Source organism: Apodemus sylvaticus, chromosome 4, assembly GCF_947179515.1.
Source record: "Apodemus sylvaticus chromosome 4, mApoSyl1.1, whole genome shotgun sequence".
NCBI classification, from domain to species: Eukaryota; Metazoa; Chordata; class Mammalia; order Rodentia; family Muridae; genus Apodemus; species Apodemus sylvaticus.
This window is the reverse complement of record NC_067475.1, coordinates 81,313,296-81,335,253: the sequence shown is the minus strand read 5'-3', so window position 1 is coordinate 81,335,253 and position 21,958 is coordinate 81,313,296. Positions and strand designations below refer to the sequence as shown.

Sequence of the window (21,958 nt, the reverse complement as noted above, 5' to 3'; positions counted from 1 at the left end):
GTAGAATAATGCCTTGAAATATGTTTTCATTTGTCTTCCTTGAAGCTGGTAGGAGGACAGTTTGATTTGGAGATGAACTTCATTATCCAAGAAGGTGAGAGTATCACGTGCATGGTGGAGTTGCTGGAAAAGTGTGACATCACTTGCCAAGCCGAAGTATGGAGCATGTTTACGGCCATTCTGAAGAAGAGCATTCGAAACCTTCAAATCTGCACAGAAGTAGGCCTTGTGGAAAAAGTACTTGGGAAAATTGAGAAGGTTGACAGTATGATTGCAGGTATAACTTTTTCTGTAGAAATGTAAGTAAGGAAATAGTTTGATTTTTAAATATCTTTAAAATTTGTTTTAGCAAATTTTAAAAAAATTACATGATTATATAGCATGTTATCTGTTTAAAATATTACTCATTAGTGTGTGTGTGTGTGTGTGTGTGTGTGTGTAGGAATGTATGGGTGTGTAGGAATGCCCTTATGTGACTGATGGCCACAGACCTATGGAGAGCTGTGGTCTTGTGCCAGGAGCCTGTTGTCCAGGAGCATAGCAGAATGTCTACCCTCCCTTGCAGGGTTATCCCCTGCAGGGTCACCAGGTGTGTCATGCCTATAGAGGGCAGAGGTCTCAGATATTCTGGAGTTTGAGTCAGGTCCTCTGGAAGAGCTGTGTGTGCTCATAACCCTGAGCCATCTTCTCAGTCCCACGGCATGTATCTATACCTCTTGTCTCCAGACTTGCAAGTGAGTCATGTATTTTAATTTTTTATCTCTATAAATATTAATAGCTCAAATGTTTCATTTTGTTTTTCCTCAGATCTTCTCGTTGACATGTTGGGAGTGCTGGCCAGCTATAATTTGACAGTTAGAGAACTAAAGCTTTTCTTCAGCAAACTTCAAGGAGATAAAGGACAATGGGTAAAAAGAACAAGTGGGAACCAAACACCCTATCCCTGAATGTTCTAGGATTTGGAAGTCCCCCCCAACCCCCAGCACAGCCATAGCTTATAAAGTGACTGGGATCATTCCACATGTGGTCCATGTCAAATTGAGGGAAGCCATCAGTCAAAACAGCATTTTTGTGTGCATGGCTGCTTTTGTTTGGGTGTCCTAGGTAGACGGTTAATCTGATCTTTGTTAAATTGGCATTTTAAAGCTATTATTTATTGGTGTTGTGCAGCACCCCCATTTCCTTCTGTGCTGAGTGTTAATGGCCCTTCAATTTGAGCGGCATATCTGGGGAGCAGGGTTTGTAGGTTAAAGCCATCTTCCTCAGATGTGATTAATTTGAATGAGTGGAGGGGAACTTGCTTTGAATCTCAGGTCCTCATCAAAAGCAATTTTACTAATTTTTTAAGAGAAATACTAGTAAATGTTTGCTCCATTTTTGTACCTAGTAATTAGTGACTTTTAAAGATCATTGTTTTTACTTCAGCCAGCTGCCTTATAATTTTTTAGGTCTATTAAATTTAATCTGTATTTGTGCCCTACAATTTGTCGGGTTAAAATTTATATACTTTAGCTTATTTGTTGCAAACTACAGCTGTCTGGTGCTTTTCAAATGTTTTATATTGATGGTTACTGAACTTAATTATGGTCCTGTGTAGAAAACCATGTGCTTTCATTATTAGTTTTTTCTTTTCATGGTTTTGTAATTTTCACCAAATTTGAAAACAATTTGTCTTTATTTCTAAGAAATAGACATAGAATAGAAATAATTCCCTTATTCTTCATTTTGCCTTCATCTAGGGCATCAGACTTTAGGTAACTTCAATTTGTATTAAATTGAACATTTTTTAAAAAGGTTTTTTCGTTGTTGTCTGCACTTGGGGTTGTGCACTCAGAGCCTTACACAGGTGCCTGTTCACTGAGCTACACTGTCACATTGGTGGCACCTAAGTTAGCTCTCTTTGATACTGCTCTACTGATCATTGAGATCTTCTCGCATTTCTTTTTTTCTTCAGTTTTTCTTTTCTTTTTTTGCCTTATTTTTGAGCTTTGTTTTATATAGATATTATTCTTTTAGTATGAACTTAACTCCTCCTTTTTTTCTGTTTTTTGAATGTTTATGTGTGTGCATATGCTTGTGGAGTCCAGAGGACAGCCTAGGTGTTGTTCCTTAGGTGCTGTCTAATTGTTACTTTATTGAGATCTTTTACTTTCCTGGAACATGCCAAATAGGCTAGCCTGGCTGGCCAGTGAGCCCTGAGGGTCTGTTTATCTCCACTTTGTCCTTGGTGGGATTATGAGCATGGACTACCACACCTCGCTCACCCTTCCTTCCTTCCCTTCCCTTCCCTTCCCTTCCCTTCCCTTCCCCTCCCCTTCTTCCCTTCCCCTCCCACCCTTCCTCTTACCCTCCCCTCCCCTCCCTTCCCTGCCACTCTTACTCTCCCCTCCCTTTCCTCCCCTCTCTGCTCTTGCTTTCTTTTTAAGACAGGGTCCCATTGAAGTTGGCCTAGAACTCACTATGTAGACCAGACTGGTTTCAAACTCACAGTTATCTGCCTGGCGTGTGCCACCATGCCTGGCTATGCACATTGCCTTTACAATGTGGACTCTGGGGACTGAACCCTCATGCCGGTGCTCCTAACACTTTGTTCACTTACCTCCATCTAAATTTTTTTATGTTCATACTTTCCTTTCAGTTACAACGATGAGAATGATAATAGCAGCAGCAAGTGCTCTCATTCTCATGGTTCTGTAATTACACCAATTCCAGAACAGTGTTTTGTCCATCGGTGTTTCTTCCTGGTTACCATTAAAAAAAAAAAAAAAAAAAAAAAAAAAAAAAACCTCTGCAATTATTAGTTTATTAGTATCATCCAGGACTCATGTTCAGTATTCCTCCTCAAATTACATTAACAAACACCAATGTAAAAAACCCAAGTCAAAATTATATAATAGCACTCTATCACAAAAGTGCATAAAATAGCAAGAATATTATTTTAAAACACTGGCACTTTAAGAGAATGATAATCTCAAAAAAAAAAACCCCCACATAATTGACAAATTGTTACGTAAACTAAGCAGATTAAGCATGATTAATGAATGAGTTTGGGTTTTATAAAGAAAAAGCAAATGGATTGAACCTAATATGCAAAGTTTATCCTCTTTCCTTGCATCTGATTTATAAAGGGACAAACCACACTATAGGAAAATATAACCTTCATTTTAAATGTGGCATAATTTAAAAGCTGGCTCAACTAATTAAAAATACCTTTAAACAGTCAAGTTTCCTGAGCAATCCGTATTTAGATAGAGGGCAAAGGCCTTAAAGCCAGCGCCAGTGTTCTTATGATAGTCCTTGCTGTCAGCAAATAGTGTGGCAGTCTTGTATTTTAAGCTCACGCTTTTGGGGTACAGCCTCAGGTGTTCTTTAGTAGGGGAAACTGCAAAATATAACTGCCATTACACAGTAATGACAGTTAAAGGAGAGGCCCCATGTAAGGATTAGAATATACTTTTCTATTAGTCCTTCAAGGACAGACTTTCAGATTGCTTGATTCTAATAATCCCATAGTGTGACAGAATCCATCACTCCTTGCTTTGCCAAGTAGGTTATATATCTCTTATCCAACTGATCACAATTTTGGGGATTCTTCAACTGTGGATGAAAATGTTACCCCTAGCACAATATGCAGGCTATGTGGACAAAAGCTTTTTTCCAGCTAACTATGAAAAGATACACACTAATAATCCATGTGACCCAAAATGGGCAAAAGCAAAAGACTAGCTTCCCCTCGAGAAGAAAACTTTCAGACCTATGAAAAGGACAATACTAATCAAAAAATTGTATTTACTTAGAAGCATTCAGAATGTCAACAAAACAGCAGCATTTTTTTTTTTTTGCAATTACAGAGTGGTATTCAGTTAACAGAACAACAATTATCTTCATATAAGCTGCATCAGAGACAACTGAAGATGAAAAAAATAAAACCTAAAAATAAAACCAAAAGAAAGACAAAACAAAACAAAACAAAAAAACCAAAATCCAAACTACTGTCCCCATATATAACTAATTTGTGCTGTGCACCAAGAACCTGCTTTAAATTTTCATGGTAATATACAACCCCTACTGTACCAGGCAAGTGGCTATTGAAAATACCACCAGGACAGGGCTATCTAAAGACACATTCGGTAGTGTGTTAACTATACAAAAAAAGACACTGTAGAGTTTAAAAACAAATCTTACACAGCCTTGCATTTCAATTTTTGTTTTTAAAAGGAGTTGTGTACAGGGGGAGGGTTAAATGCTTTATAGACAAGAAAAAGCTGCACCAGAACCAACTTATTCATCATCATCTTCTTCTTTGTCGTCTTCTTCTTCTTTCTCCTCTTCATCCGCTTCATCCTCCTCCTCATCTTCCTCTTCTTCTTTTTCTTGCTCTTTTCAGCCTTGGCTACCCCCCTTTTGTGCTGCATCAGTTTTTCTTTTAGCTCTGTAGGCAGTAATATCCTTTTTACCCTTCTCCTTCAGCTTAGCAGCCTTCTTCTCGTAGGGCCGCTTGTCATCTGCTGCAGTGTTGTTCCACATCTCTCCTAGTTTCTTTGTATCATCACCAATGGATAAGCCTGGATGCTCGTCTTTGATTTTGGGGCAGTGCTCAGAACAGAACGAGAAGAAGGCCGAAGAAGGCCCCTTGGGTGCATTGGGGTCCTTGAACTTCTTTTTGGTCTCCCCTTTGGGGGGGATGTAGGTTTTTATAACTCTTTCATAATGAGCTTTGTCAACCTTTGCTATATCTTCAAATTTCCCCTTTTCTTTAGCAGACATGATCTTCCACCTCTCTGAGCGCTTCTTGGAGAACTCCGAGAAGCTGACAGAAGCATCTGGTTGCTTCTTCTTGTGCCCCTCCCGGCAGGTTTGCATAAAGAATGCATATGAAGGGGGCTTATGGGACTTTCGGGGAGTGGGGGGCTAGAAAAGGGGAAATCATTTGAAATATAAATAAAAAATATATCGAATAAAAAAAAAAGAATGCATATGAGGACAGTTTGCCTCTTGGCTTCTTAGGATCTCCTTTGCCCATGTTTAGTTGATTTTCCTCTGGAGGCAGAGCCGTCCAGTGCCTGTCCAGCTCTTGAGTGCCTGTCCGGCTTTCGAGGGCCCCGGCACTGTCTCTATGGAGCTCAATGTACTGCCTATAGGTTACCTTTTATGACATAGTTAGATAAGGTGAATTATATGTTGTTGTCTTGTCTTTTGTTAAGATTATTAGGCTGTTTATAGAGCCATGTATGAAATTTCTTCTGTTTTTTAAGACTAGTTTTAAATCTTCCCATTTCGATTGTGGCTTGTTACACTAGGACTGGTTCTCCTTATTAGTGAAGCCTGGCTCCTTCTTAGTCCCTGCCTAATCCAGGGAGCACAAGGTGATTTGTTGCTCTATCTCTGTAGGTCAGGATTTCTTTGACTTTGAGCTGTCAGTGTCTTGGCCCCACCTTGTTACCTGATGCTGTTACTGAGCCAGGCTTCTAGAGCTTTTTCTCTGCACAGCTCCTTCATCTGTAGCACTCTGTGCTTTAGCCTGGACAATACCTACTTGGGTTTCATTCTTTGCGTCTCCATGATTCCTTCATATACTGTTTGGGTGCCACTCTGTGCAGTGATAAGTTGACTTTAGTGTGTTTTCATTTCTGAATGGGCATGGTCTTAATGTGCCTCTTTTTCCATGTCGGAAAATGATTTCTGTTGCATACATTTGTATAGTTTTATTCTTGTTTATGGTGCTGTTTGTAAGTATAGGTCTTATGTTATATCAGGAAGAGACAGTGTACTGTTTGATTTTTGTTTTGATTTATGTTTAAATGACTTATTCAGAATATATAATTAATACTTTATATAATAAAGTATTGTTATAAAAGTAAAAACAAGGAAGTCATGAAGGTTGTGGACAGATATATTTTTATGGAAATTCTATGTACACAGAATAAAGGGGATATTTATGTAAAAATATTGACATGTTATCTTTTGTCTATAATATTATGGATTTTTGTCCATAATATTTTGGATCTGTTGTGATCATATTTATCCCCTATTATCCTCTGTTATCTAAAATTGAATATTGTAAAGCAATTAAAAAAAAACCAGTGCACAGAACTGAAAAGGGGAGGTAGCTGCAAAGTCCTACCCCTAACTAAGAAGGTACTTGCAGTTCATACATACCTATTGGGAAAGGGAATATTAGTGTTTTCCAGTGGCGTGTCACTGGATAAATCTATCACCTCCATTCCAAGGCAGGCACCATACTCAAGAGTAGTTGGCTAGCTCAAAATGAGCTCTTTTTTTTTTTTTTTTCAGTAAATGAGTATTTTTGTTTTGTTTTTGCCATTTTTTTTGCTGGTTTTTTCATTGTCATTTGTCTTGATTTTCATTTTTTTCCTTAAATTTTTGTTATTGAGGGGGGGAATGAGAACACATGAAGCTAGGTTGTTATCGAGGTGGGAAGGATCAGGGAGAAAGAAGTTGGGGGAGGAGAGTCAAGGTGAAGATACATTGTATTGAAAAGATTCTATATGGAAAAGATAAATGCAAAAACATAGGAAGAGAATAATCAGTCAAATGATATATGTAATACAAAGTCATTTAAATGCTGAGAAAAATTCACTTTTCTCTTTGTGTGTGTGTGTGTGTGTGTGTGTGTGTGTGTGATGGTCAGAGGACAACCTGTAAGAGTTGGTTCTCTCTTTCTACTCTGAGTCCTGGGGATTGAACCCTGCTTGTCTATTCTTGGCAGCAGGCACCTTTAGTCTGCTGAGCCATTTTACAGGCCCACAGAAACATTTTTGACAGACTACATAACACCAGTATTAGACGTGTTAATATAGGTGCTTAGGGTAAAGAGGACAATCAGTATAGGCTTTGAAGATAAAGGTAAAAAAATAAACTACCGGGCTGGAGAGATGGCTCAGCGGTTAAGAGCACTGACTACTCTTCAGGAGATATGGAGTTCAAATCCCAGCAACCACATGGTGGTTCACAGCCATCTGTAATGAGATGTGACGCCCTCTTCTGGTGTGTCTGAAGACAGCTATGGTGTACTTACATAAAATAAATAAATAAATCTTTGGGCTGGAGCAAGAAGAAAAAAAATTAAAAAAACAAAAACTACCAGTTCTTTATAGTTATGTATGCCAGCTACTTCTGCCTTTGACTTAAGATAGTAGTAGGGTGAAAAATCCCCAAATCTAAGTCTACACACAAGTCAATAATTTTTACATGTGGAGTGAGTGCACCGATGATCAGGGTTATTTGTAATATGAAATATGACATTTTTTAAAGACTTCCCAGTGTAGTATTCTATGAAAGTATATGGGGGAGGTTTTCTTCTTCTTCTTCTTCTTCTTCTTCTTCTTCTTCTTCTTCTTCTTCTTCTTCTTCTTCTTCTTCTTCTTCTTCTTCTTTTTCTTCTTCTTCTTCTTCTTATTATTTTGATTCATTGACAGGAAAAGTAATTTGGAGGAATGGTTTATTTAGATAGAAAAGTGTCAAATTCTAATTGTACTTGCTATTGCTGTTATTTTTTGTTACTTTATTTTTCTTTGAAATATATTTAAAAGTGAATGTGATTGTAGTTACTTGTTATTAAGCTTGCTTTTATAATTGAGTGGTATGGTTGATTAAAAATTATTTCTTAGATTGAAGTTTTTCATTTACTGCTAAGATAAAAGGTTACTAAACTCTAAGATAGTGATAATAACTTAGACTAGTAAACAAAATAAGATGGGAGCAAGCCAATGATTTCACCCGTGGTTTGACCCTGTTTTGAGCTTGTAATAAAGAAGAATGAATGTCCTATATTTTTACTGTATTTTCTTATAGACTGATTAAGATGGTAATGTGTATTTGATTGCCCCTGGCTTTCCTTATAAATATTAATGAGATTTTCATTTTAGCTCTTGATTGTTTCATGCACTAGATATTTTTGTGGGTCAAAGAAACATTAAAACAGATATAATATAATATACGTTTTATTTATGCTGTGCATTTGAGGCATATTGTAGAGTGAAATATGCTAGGGAAATTTAATCAGTTCTCTGAGTTCAGGGAGGACTGCCCCAAGGAAGTGGACATTAAGATGAGCTTTGAAGGGCATGACGGATTTCCTAGGTTCGCAGGAGAATGTGCTCACCAAGCACAAGATACGCTAAACAAAAGGAATAGCTTGTACTTAGGCAGTGTTGTGGAAAGAATTCTGTGAGAAGGCATAGTGGGTACAATGAAGTTGGAGATACAGATCTGATCAGGTCGGCCGTTTTAAAGGTGGTCTCTATTAGAGACAGGAGAGTGAGGGCATACTGTAACTGGTGAATGTATTATGGTGTTTAGAGTTAGACTGAGTTCTGATCCTGACCCCATTAGTTACTGTATGACTTGAAGCATGCTTCTCTGCCTTAGAGTCCTCTTCTGTAAAATTAGGAAAGTAACAGAACCTCCTCATAGGTTTGTCATGAAGTTAAAATATTATGACTTTTAAAAAGTACCTTTGGCATTGGAATAAAAGTAAGCATTATTTAGTATTTGTTAAATTAAGATGTATAAAGGAGTGGGTGACAGTTTGAGGTAGTTTAATAAAGTTCAGTTTTGAAGTGTTTGAGGTGTGAATTGTTCATATTTACTCAACAACAAATAAATGTGTTGTGTAATACTACCAAAAAGTTACAGAATTCATTATATCATTAAGATATTTGAAAATAGCATTGTTTATTCTTGTATATACCTTTTAGTTCATAGTATTTATTCAGCTCTTTTTTTTATATATTAAAGCATGACTGTTATTAAATGTTTTGTTTTATAGAGAACTGAATGATTAATAAAGCATTATTTTGTAGCCTCCACATGCTGGGAAGTTGTTGTCTGTGCTAAAGCACATGCCTCAGAAGTACGGTCCTGACGCCTTTTTCAACTTTCCAGGAAAGAGTGCTGCAGTAAGTACACATGCATGAGGCAGACACTCGGATCTCTCTTCCCCGATAGCGCAAGGATCTGTTAATAGGTGGAAGCTTTTCTGGTTGAGCATTCCCAGACCTTAGAAGAGTTTCCCCCTAACTGTTTGAGAGACAGAGCAATTGATGCTTAAAACATTTTGGGAAGCTGCCTGCTCAAAGCTTGGTTCAGTAAAGGAATTACAGTCTTCCTTTCATACATTGTTGCACTATTCCATGAGCTTTTCTTTGTAACTCTAGGTAGTTACAGTGTGCAACACTTTGACTTTCTGTCTCTTTGAACATTTTGCTTTTTTTTTTTTTACACCTGGTATTTAGAAAGAGTGACACTTTGAAACTTAGCAGGCATATTATCCTGCTTTGTAAGAAATTCTTATAAAAATATATGTATTTTTTTGGAGATAGGGTCTCTCTGTACAGCTCCAGGCTAATAACATCAAACTCTCAGTGAGCTCTTACTGGCTGAGTCTCTTGAATGCTGGGATTCCAGGTGTGTGCCACTACAGCTGGATATAATTGGCAAGCACACTATCACTGAGCTACATCCTTACCTCTTTTATCTATTCTGTTCTTACTATTTTATAATAAGACCATAAGCTAGGCAGTGGTGGTGCATGCCTTTTAATCCCAGCACTTGGGAGGCAGAGGCAGGCGAATTTCTGAGTTCAAGGCTAGCCTGGTCTACAGAGTGAGTTCCAGGACAGCCAGGGCTATGCAGAGAAACCCTTTCTCGAAAAAACAAACAAACAAAAAAACCCCTAAAACAAAAAAAAAACCATTATTATGTATGGTAGTGACATTTGTAATATCAACTATTAAATTAGTGAGTCTATACTAAATTATTTTTAGAAGATCTTTGATCTTTTCTTTTTCTGAACTAGTCTTTCATTTATTACTTTGCTAACTATAAAATCTTGCCTGCTTGTTTGGGTCTATGTAGTTAGGCACTATCTGCTAAAAGATAATATACTTTAGAAGGACACTTATAGTTCATGCATATAATTTCAAAATTTTGGAGATGAAGGTATGAAGGTCAGTAGGTCAAGGTTATCTTCAGCTAAATAGGGAATTTAAGGCCAGTATGGGTTCCCCGAGGCCCTGTCTCAGTCAAATAAAATGAAACAAGACAAAACTAAATACTTTAGTGATATTTTCTTTTCTTTTTTCTTTTGGTTTTTTGTTTTGTTTTGTTTTGTTTTTCAAGTCAGGGTTTCTCTGTGTAGCCCTGGCTGTCCTGGAACTCACTCCGAAGACTGGGCTGGCCTGAAACTCAGAAATCTGCCTGCCTCTGCCTCCCAAGTGCTGGGATTAAAGGCGTGCGCCACCACCGCCTGGTGGATATTTTCTTATTTTGTTTTGCTTTTGTCTTGCCTCGGTGCCCAAACTAGCATCCCACTGAGAGCCCCATTGCCTTGGCATCATAAGTATCTGAATCTGTAGGCGTGCAGTGAAAGTAAGGCATACATGACTTTCTTTTTAAAACTTTGATGGCTTTTTTCCTTTGTAAGTTTTTCTTAAGCAGTTTGGTTTTGAAGGTTTCAGGCGGCTGTAGTCTTTTGTCACTGAGCTTGTCCTTTACCTCCGGTGTGCAGCAGTGCTCTCTAGAGAGTGACCATTCTTAGTGCACAATATTAAGATTTATCGTTTGTAGTTCTCTGAGGTTGAAATCTGTCTGCTACTTGCATTTATCTTGAAAATAGGACAAGTTCAACTGGATAGCTTTTGAAGTTTTAAGGGATTAAGAGTTTAAAATAAATAAGTTAAAATAACTTCAGTAACCCACTCTTCAAAAGCTTTAAAAGGAAGCTGTAAGTTAACAGGCAAATCACCTTTAATAAAGCTTTTATGTCTATTCTCATTTAGGTAAAAGAAACATTACCATACATTGAAAATAGAGTAGGTTTATTTCAGTGCAACTTCATATAAAATCATGTGCTTTTAGTTTTGCAAGTATTATTATATAGGTATGTCTCTGTGATGTTTCTCATGTTTTGGCATGTTTAATACATATGAAGGAATATGCGTGTATATATCATGTGTACATAATGCTTATAAAATTGATATTAATAACAAGGTTTGAAGTATATAGTATGAATTTTTTAAGAAATTGAGACTGTATTTACATACCTTATAGTATACAATTTATAGCATGCAGTTATAGTATGCAATTTAAAGTATTTAGTTGTGAAAGTATCACGATCCATTTTAGGACATTTTCATCAATCTTTTCACTTGACACCACTTTCCTTTCTGTTTCTCTGACTTTTTCTGGACCATGAATATCCATAATTTTCATACAACATGTGGTCTATGGGGTTGATTTTTTTTTTTTTTTTTTTTTTTTTTGAGACAGGGTTTCTTTGTGTAGCCCTGGATGTCCTGGAACTCACTCTGTAGACCAGGCTGGCCTCGAACTCAGAAATCCGCCTGCCTCTGCCTCCCAAGTGCTGGGATTAAAGGTGTGCGCCACCACCGCCTGGCTTGCAGTACTATTTCTTTAAATTAGAATCTTTCTGGCCATTTTTGTAGTAAAAAAGTGAGGTATACATGAGTTTGGTCTCAGAAGCTACACTGAATGGTTCATTTAATTAATATATTTTTACTAATTTTTATTCAGGAAGATTTAATAGTTAATAAAAGTTTTTTCCAAATAAAGTATGCTTTGTGATGTTTTTATAACTTAAAGTATTATGACACAGCAGAGACATATAGCATTGTAAGGGGTCATTTTTATGAGTTCAATAATAAATTTTTTCAAGCAAGTTAGTAACTCTATTTCTTTCCTTTAGGCTATTGCATTACCTCCTATAGCCAGATGGCCTTACCAGAATGGTTTTACATTTCACACCTGGCTTAGAATGGATCCTGTAAATAATATTAATGTTGACAAGGATAAACCATATTTGTATTGGTATGTATTTTTAGAATTGATTAGTGTTAACACCTTATTTTGAAAATGTGACTATTTTGAGGTAAAATAAAAACTTAACTTTTCATAGTTTCAGAACCAGCAAAGGTCTTGGCTATTCTGCTCATTTTGTTGGCGGCTGTTTGATTATAACCTCAATAAAGTCAAAAGGAAAAGGCTTTCAACATTGTGTGAAATTTGATTTCAAGCCACAAAAGGTATTTGCTCTTCCCAAGTCTGCTCCTTTAAGAAGCTACACATCTTGCAGAGTACTGGTTAACCATGTGCAGTTTTGCATCTGTTTATGCTTTTTCAAACTATGTCTAAGTTCCTTGGTAGCTGTTAACTGCTATGGTTAAGGTCATAAAATGACTGAACATTTAGTTGTTTGTAGGTTTTTAAAAAGTGTATGTATGTATGTGTGTGTGTATGTACGTATGTATGTATGTATTTGAGTGCTTGAGCTACATGTATACCTGGATGCCAGAAGAGAAGAGGGCATCAGATCCCTGGATAGATGGTGAGGCACCATGTGGTTTCTGGGAACCGAACTCAGTACCTCTGGAAGAACAGACAATGCTTTTAAACATAGAGCCATTTCTCCAGCATGGTAGTTTGTAGATTTTATGAGAAATTTTTATGAGAAAAGAAAATGATACTTACTTTATACGGCCTTCTTTTATACAAGTTAGAGTTAGTAGAGAGTCATTAGTAACATGTGTCAAAGGTAGGTAGTAGATACATTTAAGTAAGTATGGGAAAATGTTAAAAATTTAAAGAAAATATTTGTACTAGTTATTTGTGGTGATAAGTTTGAAAAGTTTCATATTATTACATGGAAAAAATTATCCAGTGATTAAGCTTAATCTGCTGTGATTTTTTTCTCAGATAAATACTTTTCTAGAAATTGAATGTTGGGCAAGTCAAAGTCCTCACATTTCATTTTTAAGTTAATCTTCCACATTTTAGTTATTATCAATGTGTTGTACTACTAAGAGAATAATTATTTTTGCTTACTCAGTGGTACATGGTAACTATAGTACACATTTACAACCGATGGAAGAACAGTGAGCTTCGATGTTACGTGAATGGTGAACTTGCTTCCTATGGAGAGATAACATGGTTTGTCAACACCAGTGATGTAAGTAGTTTCAAAAATGTTGCCATGTGTCTTAGGATTCTATTGCTGTGGTAAACGCCATGACCAACAGCAGCCTGGGAGGAGAGACTTTATTTGACTTACACTTCCATATCACTGTTCTTCATCATCAAAGGAAGTCAGGGCAGGAACTGATGCAGAGATCATGGAGGAGCTGCTTACTAGCTTGATCCTCTCATCTTGTTCAGCCTGTTTTCTTATGAAACCCAGGATCGTCTGTCTAGAGATGTTTCTGTTCACAGTGGGCTGGACAGTGTCCTATAGGCAAGAATGAGGAGACACTTTCTCAGCTGAGGTTCCATCTTTCAGATGTTTCTAGCTCATCTTAAGTTGACAAAACTAATCTGTACACTATGAAAAATTATTATTTTAAAGGATGAAGACTGAGAATGTATTTTGGATACCATAATGTATTTTTATAGGCATAATTTGTCTACTCTGTTTTTTTTTTTGATAAAACTTGTTGATTTATCAGCTAAAGTATTATTAAGATTTTATCATAAAATTATTCTGGGTTTAGGTAAGGCTGATTATTTTATAAAGAAGTTAGATGATACATGCCCATACACTTTGCATATACTTCATCACTGCTATTGGTACTATTATTTTTTGCTATGTTTTTAGAATTCAGAGGTTAGAATGCAAATAGGAATGATCTTATTTCTCTTCTTCTAACATCCTTTTCATAGAAAAGCTTATAAGAAAACACTAAGGAAAATGGCTTTAAACTAAGCCACTCACCTGCTGTTCACCTTCATACCAGTTTTATACTTCTATTCACATTGATAATGTCAGCCTTTAGAGCTTGTGGTGTTGTATCAGACACCTCTGAAACTCAGTTTTGTCACTTGTTAACTATATGATCTGCTCACTTTACACTTGAAAATAGGTGTGAAACACTGAGTCCCAGAACATCATGTTGATGGTAAGAAGGATAGCAGTCACTGCTAGTGAGGCACACCAGTGTCTTCACTATAAAAAAGGGTGCAGTGAGAAGGCTCTCACATTCCCAAACCAAACTCATCATTTTCTTGCTTCAGACAGAGCTTGTCCTTCAATTGAGATGTTTAACTTAGTGTCATATCAACTTGTCTGATTCTCTTTTTATTGTCTCTTTGTTAACACGTTGTATTTACTATATCTTAGAGAACTTGAATTCATCCATTTTCAAGATACTGTTCCTAATCTGTGGTCCAGGTGTGAAGGAATAAGTGCTGAATGAAGTTTTTTATTCTATTCATGAGTTCAGAAAGAAGCATATGTATATATGTGCATTTATTTGCCTGTGCCTTTTTTTTGTTTACTTAATATATCATATTATAGGGATTTTTTTTTTTTTTGGTTTTTGGTTTTTTTTTTTTTTTTTTTTTTTTTTTTTTGGTTTTTTGAGACAGGGTTTCTCTGTATAGCTCTGGCCGTCGTGGAACTCACTCTGTAGACCAGGCTGGCCTCGAACTTGGAAATCTGTCTGCTTCTGCCTCCCAATTGCTGGGATTAAAGGCATGTGCTACCATTGCCTGGCCATATTATAGTATTTTATATTATAATGTGGATAAAGTTCTATCTCCATTGTCAAAACAGAAGAGTTTTAATTCATGGTGCTCAGTTTTTATATGTGCTATCTATCACTCCCAAAGTGCATTTTTTTTTTTTTTTAAAATAAAATCTGCTTTCTCTTACAGACCTTTGACAAATGCTTCCTGGGCTCATCAGAAACAGCAGATGCGAATCGGGTGTTCTGTGGTCAGATGACTGCGGTTTATCTTTTTAGTGATGCTCTTAATGCAGCTCAGATTTTTGCCATTTATCAGTTGGGCCTGGGGTACAAGGTACTTAACTTTCTGTCTACTATTTAATGGTTGAATGCCTTTTAGGTTTGATTTGAGGGTGTCTCATTCATGGGGAGTTATACCCTGAGTAGTTATAATGTATGCCAGGGCACTGGGAGCATGACAGGAAAATCACAGGGTCAAAGGGCGCTTCACATTTTGAAGAAATGCAGCATAATTGACATGTGTGAGGTATTGTGAAAGGTGCTTGCTTAAGTTTCAATTTTATTTTAAGCTCTAAGTTGTTCAGTGAAGGCAAATCTGTTTTTAAGGCATATTCATGGGGTACCACACAGTGTTAAAGTACATACTTTATATTATGTTCAGATCAGGATCAGTATGTCTGTCTTCTCAAACATTTATCATTCTTCATGATAAAATGTTCCTACCTTTTCCTTGTGTTTTTGAAATATATTGTTCATACTTATAGTTCTCCTGCTGGCCAACCATGCACCATAGCTTCTTTCTTTCATCTGTAGTACACATTGACCATTCTTTCTCCACCACCACCTGGCTCTGGTAACCATCATTCAACTTTCAACTTGTAAGAGATTGACAGTCTTAAATAGGAAGACGATCAAGGAGCATTTATCTGCCTGTGTCTTCGGCTATTTTATTTAATATATGTCCTCCAGTTCTATCCACGTTGTCAAATTGACCAAATTTAATTTATTTTAATTGCCAAATAATATTTCATTCTATATATGTACTATCTATTTTCTCCCCTCCTCCCCGGGACAGGGTCTTTCTACACAGCCATGGCTATCCTGGAACCAGGCTGACTGAACTCACAAATCCTCTTACCTCTCCCTCAGTAGTGCTAGGATGAAAGGCAAGTGTGACCACACCACCACACTCAGCCCATTTTTAATCTTTTAATGAGCACTTTTTGTACTCATGGCAATTGTGAATGATGGTGATATAGTCATGGAAGTGCAAGTGTCTCTTTGACATCATTATTTCATTTTGTTTGGATATTTACTCAGGGATAGGATTGTTCCCATTGGAGGGACCTTTATAGCCTTCCTCCCACCACTTCCACTTCTTTTGAGACAGGGTCCCAAGTATTTCCAAGCCACCCTTGAACTTGGTACATAGTTGACGCTGGGCTTGCGTTCCTGATCACTGTCTCCACCTCTCAAGCGCAGGGATTAGCTGTATGTCACTACGGCTGGCCTCCCATGGTAGCAATTCTCTTAACGGTCCAAGATACTGGAGATCTCTCTTTTGCTTATTGGCCATTTATTTGTGTTTTCACACCAATTTCTTTTGTGTGATTTATTTTCTTACTAGGTTTCAAGAGTTCCATAAATACTATGAACACATTTTGTCTCAGATGTATGATTTATAAATTTCTCTTGTGTACCTTGGTTTTTATTTTTAATACGGGTTTTGAAGAACAGAAATTTTCTTTTATTTATTTATTTATTTATTTATTCATTCATTCATTCATTCATTCATTCATTTATTTATTTTTAAGACAGGGTTTCTCTATGTAGTCTTGGCTGCCTGGAACTAACTATGTGGACTAGGCCGGCCTCCAACTCAAGAGATTTATCTGCCTCTGCTTCCTGAGTGTGGAATAAAAGGTGTGTGTCACCATACCTGCCTCGGGAATTTGATTTTTATCAAGTATAACTTCAAGTTTTTCTTTTTCTTTTCTTTTCTTTTTTTTTTTTTTTGTGTGTGTGTCCTTATAAGTATTCGACTACAATATTACAAAGATTTTCTTTTCTTAGTTTTATTGTTTTAATATTTCTGTTTGTTTGTGGTTCATTTTGAATTAATTTGTTTTTTTTTTTTAATGAACTAAGTTACTGGTTAATTCTTGCTCCCATAAGTACTATGGTCTGATTATCCATTTCTCTAAAATTCATTGAAGCCTAACCCTAAGGAAGTGATGTTAAGTGGCGAGCCTGAAGGGCTTCCTCTTGATCATGATACTCTGCATACATCTGTGGTAGGACCCACTGTGATTAGCAAGCAGAGCCATGGAAAGTCAATTTAAGTTACTTATAAATTATCTGTAAGGTATATTTTTAAATAGCTGGAATGGATTTTGACAACCAGTGTCCTCTAGTGTTCCTTTAATTTTTTTTCTCCCACAAGCACTGTTCTTTCTCTTTTGTATTATTATCTGGGCATTTTTTTAGGTTCTCCTGTATTCCTGACATAACTTTTCTTTCTTTTTTTTTTTTTATTCGATATAATTTATTTACATTTCAAATGATTTCCCTTTTCTAGCCCCCCCACTCCCCGAAAGTCCCGTAAGCCCCCTTCTCTTCCCCTGTTCTCCCACCGACCCCTTCCCACTTCCCCGTTCTGGTTTTGCCGAATACTGTTTCACTGAGTCTTTCCAGAACCAGGGGCCACTCCTCCTTTCTTCTTGTACCTCATTTGATGTGTGGATTATGTTTTGGGTATTCCAGTTTTCTAGGTTAATATCCACTTATTAGTGAGTGCATACCATGATTCACCTTTTGAGTCTGGGTTACCTCACTTAGTATGATATTCTCTAGCTCCATCCATTTGCCTAAGAATTTCATGAATTCATTGTTTCTAATGGCTGAATAGTACTCCATTGTGTAGATATACCACATTTTTTGCATCCACTCTTCTGTTGAGGGATACCTGGGTTCTTTCCAGCATCTGGCAATTATAAATAGGGCTGCTATGAACATAGTAGAACATGTATCCTTATTACATGGTGGGGAGTCTTCTGGGTATATGCCCAGGAGTGGTATAGCAGGATCTTCTGGAAGTGAGGTGCCCAGTTTTCGGAGGAACCGCCAGACTGCTTTCCAGAGTGGTTGTACCAATTTTCAACCCCACCAGCAGTGGAGGAGTGTTCCTCTTTCTCCACACCCTCTCCAACACCTGCTGTCTCCTGAATTTTTAATCTTAGCCATTCTGACTGGTTTAAGATGAAATCTTAGGGTTGTTTTGATTTGCATTTCCCTAATGACTAATGAAGTTGAGCATTTTTTAAGATGCTTCTCCACCATCCGAAGTTCTTCAGGTGAGAATTCTTTGTTTAGCTCTGTACCCCATTTTTTAATAGGGTTGTTTGGTTTTCTGGAGTCTAACTTCTTGAGTTCTTTATATATATTGGATATTAGCCCTCTATCTGATGTAGGATTGGTGAAGATCTTTTCCCAATTTGTTGGTTGCCGATTTGTCCTCTTGATGGTGTCTTTTGCCTTACAGAAACTTTGTAATTTTATGAGGTCCCATTTGTCAATTCTTGCTCTTAGAGCATACGCTATTGGTGTTCTGTTCAGAAACATTCTCCCTGTACCGATGTCCTCAAGGGTCTTCCCCAGTTTCTTTTCTATTAGATTCAGAGTGTCTGGCTTTATGTGGAGGTCCTTGATCCATTTGGATTTGAGCTTAGTACAAGGAGACAAGGATGGATCAATTCGCATTCTTCTGCATGCTGACCTCCAGTTGAACCAGCACCATTTGTTGAAAAGGCTATCTTTTTTCCATTGGATGTTTTCAGCCTCTTTGTCGATGATCAAGTGGCCATAGGTGTGTGGGTTCATTTCTGGATCTTCAATCCTGTTCCATTGATCCTCCTGCCTGTCACTGTACCAATACCATGTAGTTTTTTAACACTATTGCTCTGTAGTATTGCTTAAGGTCAGGGATACTGATTCCCCCAGATTTTCTTTTGTTGCTCAGAATAGTTTTAGGTATCCTGGGTTTTTTGTTGTTCCAGATGAATTTGATAATTGCTCTTTCTAACTCTGTGAAGAATTGAGTTGGGATTTTGATGGGTATTGCATTGAATCTGTATAGTGCTTTAGGCAAAATGGCCATTTTAACTATATTGATTCTACCGATCCATGAGCATGGGAGGTTTTCCCATTTTTTGAGGTCTTCTTCCATTTCCTTCTTCAGAGTCTTGAAGTTCTTGTCATACAGATCTTTCACATGTTTGGTAAGAGTCACCCCAAGATACTTTATACTGTTTGTGGCTATTGTGAAGGGGGTCATTTCCCTAATTTCTTTCTCAGCCTGCTTATCCTTTGAGTATAGGAAGGCCACTGATTTGCTTGAGTTGATTTTATAACCTGCCACTTTGCTGAAGTTGTTTATCAGCTGTAGGAGCTCTCTAGTGGAGTTCTTTGGGTCACTTAGGTAGACGATCATGTCGTCTGCAAATAATGATAGTTTGACTTCTTCCTTTCCAATTTGTATCCCTTTGACCTCCTTATGTTGTCGAATTGCCCGAGCTAGTACCTCAAGTACAATATTGAAAAGATAAGGAGAAAGGGGGCAGCCTTGTCTGGTCCCTGATTTCAGTGGGATTGCTTCAAGTTTCTCTCCATTTAGTTTGATGCTGGCTACCGGTTTGCTGTATATTGCTTTTACTATGTTTAGGTATGGGCCTTGAATTCCTGTTCTCTCCAAGATTTTAAGCATGAAAGGATGCTGAATTTTGTCAGATGCTTTTTCAGCATCCAATGAAATGACCATGTGGTTTTGTTCTTTGAGTTTGTTTATGTAGTGGATTGTATTGATGGATTTCCGTATATTGAACCAACCCTGCATTCCCGGGATAAAGCCTACTTGATCATGGTGGATGATCGTTTTGATGTGTTCTTGGATTCGGTTCGCAAGAATTTTATTGAGTATTTTTGCATCGATGTTCATAAGGGAAATTGGTCTGAAGTTCTCTTTCTTTGTTGGATCTTTGTGTGGCTTTGGTATCAGCGTAATTGTGGCTTCGTAGAAGGAATTGGGTAGTGTTCCTTCTGTTTCTATTTTGTGGAATAGTTTCAAGAGTATTGGTGTTAACTCTTCTTTGAAGGTCTGGTAGAATTCTGCACTGAAGCCATCTGGTCCTGTGCTTTTTTTGGTTGGAAGACTTTCTATGACTCCTTCTATTTCTTTAGGCATTATGGGACTGTTTAGATGGTCTAGTTGGTCCTGATTTAATTTTGGTATTTGGTATCTGTCAAGGAAATTGTCCATTTCCTCCAGATTCTCCAGTTGTGTTGAGTACAGGCTCTTGTAGTAGGATCTGATGATTTTTTGGATTTCCTCAGTTTCCGTTGTTATATCTCCCTTTTCATTTCTAAGTTTGTTAATTTGGATACTTTCTCTGTGCCCTTTGGTCAGTCTGGCTAAGGGTTTATCTATCTTGTTGATTTTCTCAAAGAACCAGCTCCTGGTTTTGTTGATTTTTTGTATGGTTCTCTTTGTTTCTACTTGATTGATTTCAGCCCTGAGTTTGATGATTTCCTGCCTTCTACTCCTCCTGGGCGAAATAGCTTCTTTTTGTTCTAGGGCTTTCAGGTGTGTCATTAAGCTGGTAATGTATGCTCTCTCCATTTTCTTTTTGGAGGCACTCAGGGCTATGAGTTTTCCTCTTAGCACTGCTTTCATTGTGTCCCATAGATTTGGGTATGTTGTGCTTTCATTTTCATTGTGTTCTAAAAAGTCTTTAATTTCTTTCTTTATTTCTTCCTTGACCAAGGTATCATTGAGTAGAGTATTGTTCAGTTTCCACGTGTATGTGGGTTTTCTGTTGTTTCTGTTGCTATTGAAGACCACTTTTACTCTATAGTGATCAGATAGGAGGCATGGGATTAGTTCTATCTTCTTATATTTGTTGAGGTCTGTCTTGTGACCAATTATATGGTCGATTTTGGAGAAGGTACCATGAGGTGCTGAGAAAAAGGTATATTCTTTTGTTTTAGGATAGAATGTTCTATATATATCTGTTAAATCTAATTGGTCCAAAGCTTCAATTAGTTTCATTGTGTCCCTGTTTAGTTTCTGTTTTCCTGATCGGTCCATTGAGGAAAGTGCAGTGTTGAAGTCACCCACAATTATTGTGTTAGGTGCAATGTGTGCTTTTAGTTTTAATAAAGTTTCTTTTACGAAAGAGGGTGCCCTTGCATTTGGGGCATAGATGTTCAGGATTGACAGTTCTTCTTTTTGTATTTTTCCTTTGACCAGCAAGAAGTGTCCCTCAGCGTCTCTTTTGATGACTTTGGGTTGAAAGTCAATTTTATCTGATATTAAAATGGCTACTCCAGCTTGTTTCCTGAGATCATTTGCTTGTAAAATTGTCTTCTAGCCTTTTACTCTAAGGTAGTGTTTGTCTTTGACCCTGAGGTGTGTTTCCTGTAAGCAGCAAAATGTAGGGTCCTGTTTACGTATCCATTCAGTTAGTCTGTGTCTTTTTATTGGGGCATTAAGTCCATTGATGTTAAGAGATATTAAGGAATGGTGATTGTTACTTCCTATCATTTTTGACGTTATTTTTTAAATTTGAATGCTTAACTTCTTTTGGGTTTGATGAAAGGTTACTATCTTGCTTTTTCCAGGGTGAAGTTTCCCTCCTTGTATTGGTGTTGTCCTCCTATTATCCTTTTTAGGGCTGGGTTTGTGGATAGATATTGGGTAAACTTGGTTTTGTCATGAAATATCTTAGTTTCTCCATCTATGGTGATTGAGAGTTTTGCTGGATATAGTAGTTTTGGTTGGCATTTGTGTTCTCTTAGAGTCTGCATGAGATCTGCCCAGGACCTTCTAGCCTTCATAGTCTCAGGTGAAAAGTCTGCTGTGATTCTGATAGGTCTTCCTTTATATGTTACTTGGCCTTTTTCTCTTACTGCCTTTAGTATTCTTTCTTTGTTTAGAACATTTGGTGTTTTGATTATTATGTGACGGGAAGTATTTCTGTTCTGGTCCAGTCTGTTTGGAGTTCTGTAGGCCTCTTGTATATTCATGGGCATCTCTCTCTTTAGGTTAGGGAAGTTTTCTTCCATAATTTTATTGAAGATATTTGCTGGCCCTTTAAGTTGTAAATCTTCACTCTCATCTATGCCTATAATCCTTAGGTTTGGTCTTCTCATTGTGTCCTGGATTTCCTGGATATTTTGGGTTACAAGCTTTTTGCATTTTGCATTTTCTTTAACTGTTGAGTCCATGGTTTCTATGGAATCTTCAGCATCTGAGATTCTTTCTTCTATCTCTTGTATTCTGTTGTTGATATTTGCATCTCTGTCCCCTGATTTCTTCCCAAGGCTTTCTATCTCCAAAGTTGTCTCCCTTTGAGTTTTCTCAGTTGTTTCTACTTCTGATTTTAGATCCTGGATGGTTTTGC

General features: G+C 37.2%; 2 protein-coding genes across 7 annotated transcripts in view; one reads left to right on the top strand and one right to left on the bottom strand.

Annotated features, from left to right (window-relative positions):
• Lrba (LPS responsive beige-like anchor protein) overlaps positions 1 to 21,958 on the top strand; it is a 583,194-nt gene that overhangs the window by 62,585 nt on the left and 498,651 nt on the right. For all 6 annotated transcript variants that reach the window (XM_052180236.1, XM_052180237.1, XM_052180235.1 and 3 more), the window contains exons 3-9: positions 46 to 277; positions 808 to 908; positions 8,826 to 8,921; positions 11,729 to 11,850; positions 11,939 to 12,065; positions 12,869 to 12,988; positions 14,689 to 14,835. In XM_052180236.1, the coding sequence (XP_052036196.1) occupies positions 46 to 277; positions 808 to 908; positions 8,826 to 8,921; positions 11,729 to 11,850; positions 11,939 to 12,065; positions 12,869 to 12,988; positions 14,689 to 14,835 (945 nt within the window). The remainder of the gene's footprint in view (positions 1 to 45; positions 278 to 807; positions 909 to 8,825; positions 8,922 to 11,728; positions 11,851 to 11,938; positions 12,066 to 12,868; positions 12,989 to 14,688; positions 14,836 to 21,958) is intronic.
• LOC127683196 (high mobility group protein B1-like) lies at positions 4,384 to 4,918 on the bottom strand. Its single transcript, XM_052180247.1, has one exon. The coding sequence runs from the start codon at positions 4,861 to 4,863 to the stop codon at positions 4,384 to 4,386; it is 480 nt and encodes a 159-aa protein (XP_052036207.1). The 5' UTR covers positions 4,864 to 4,918.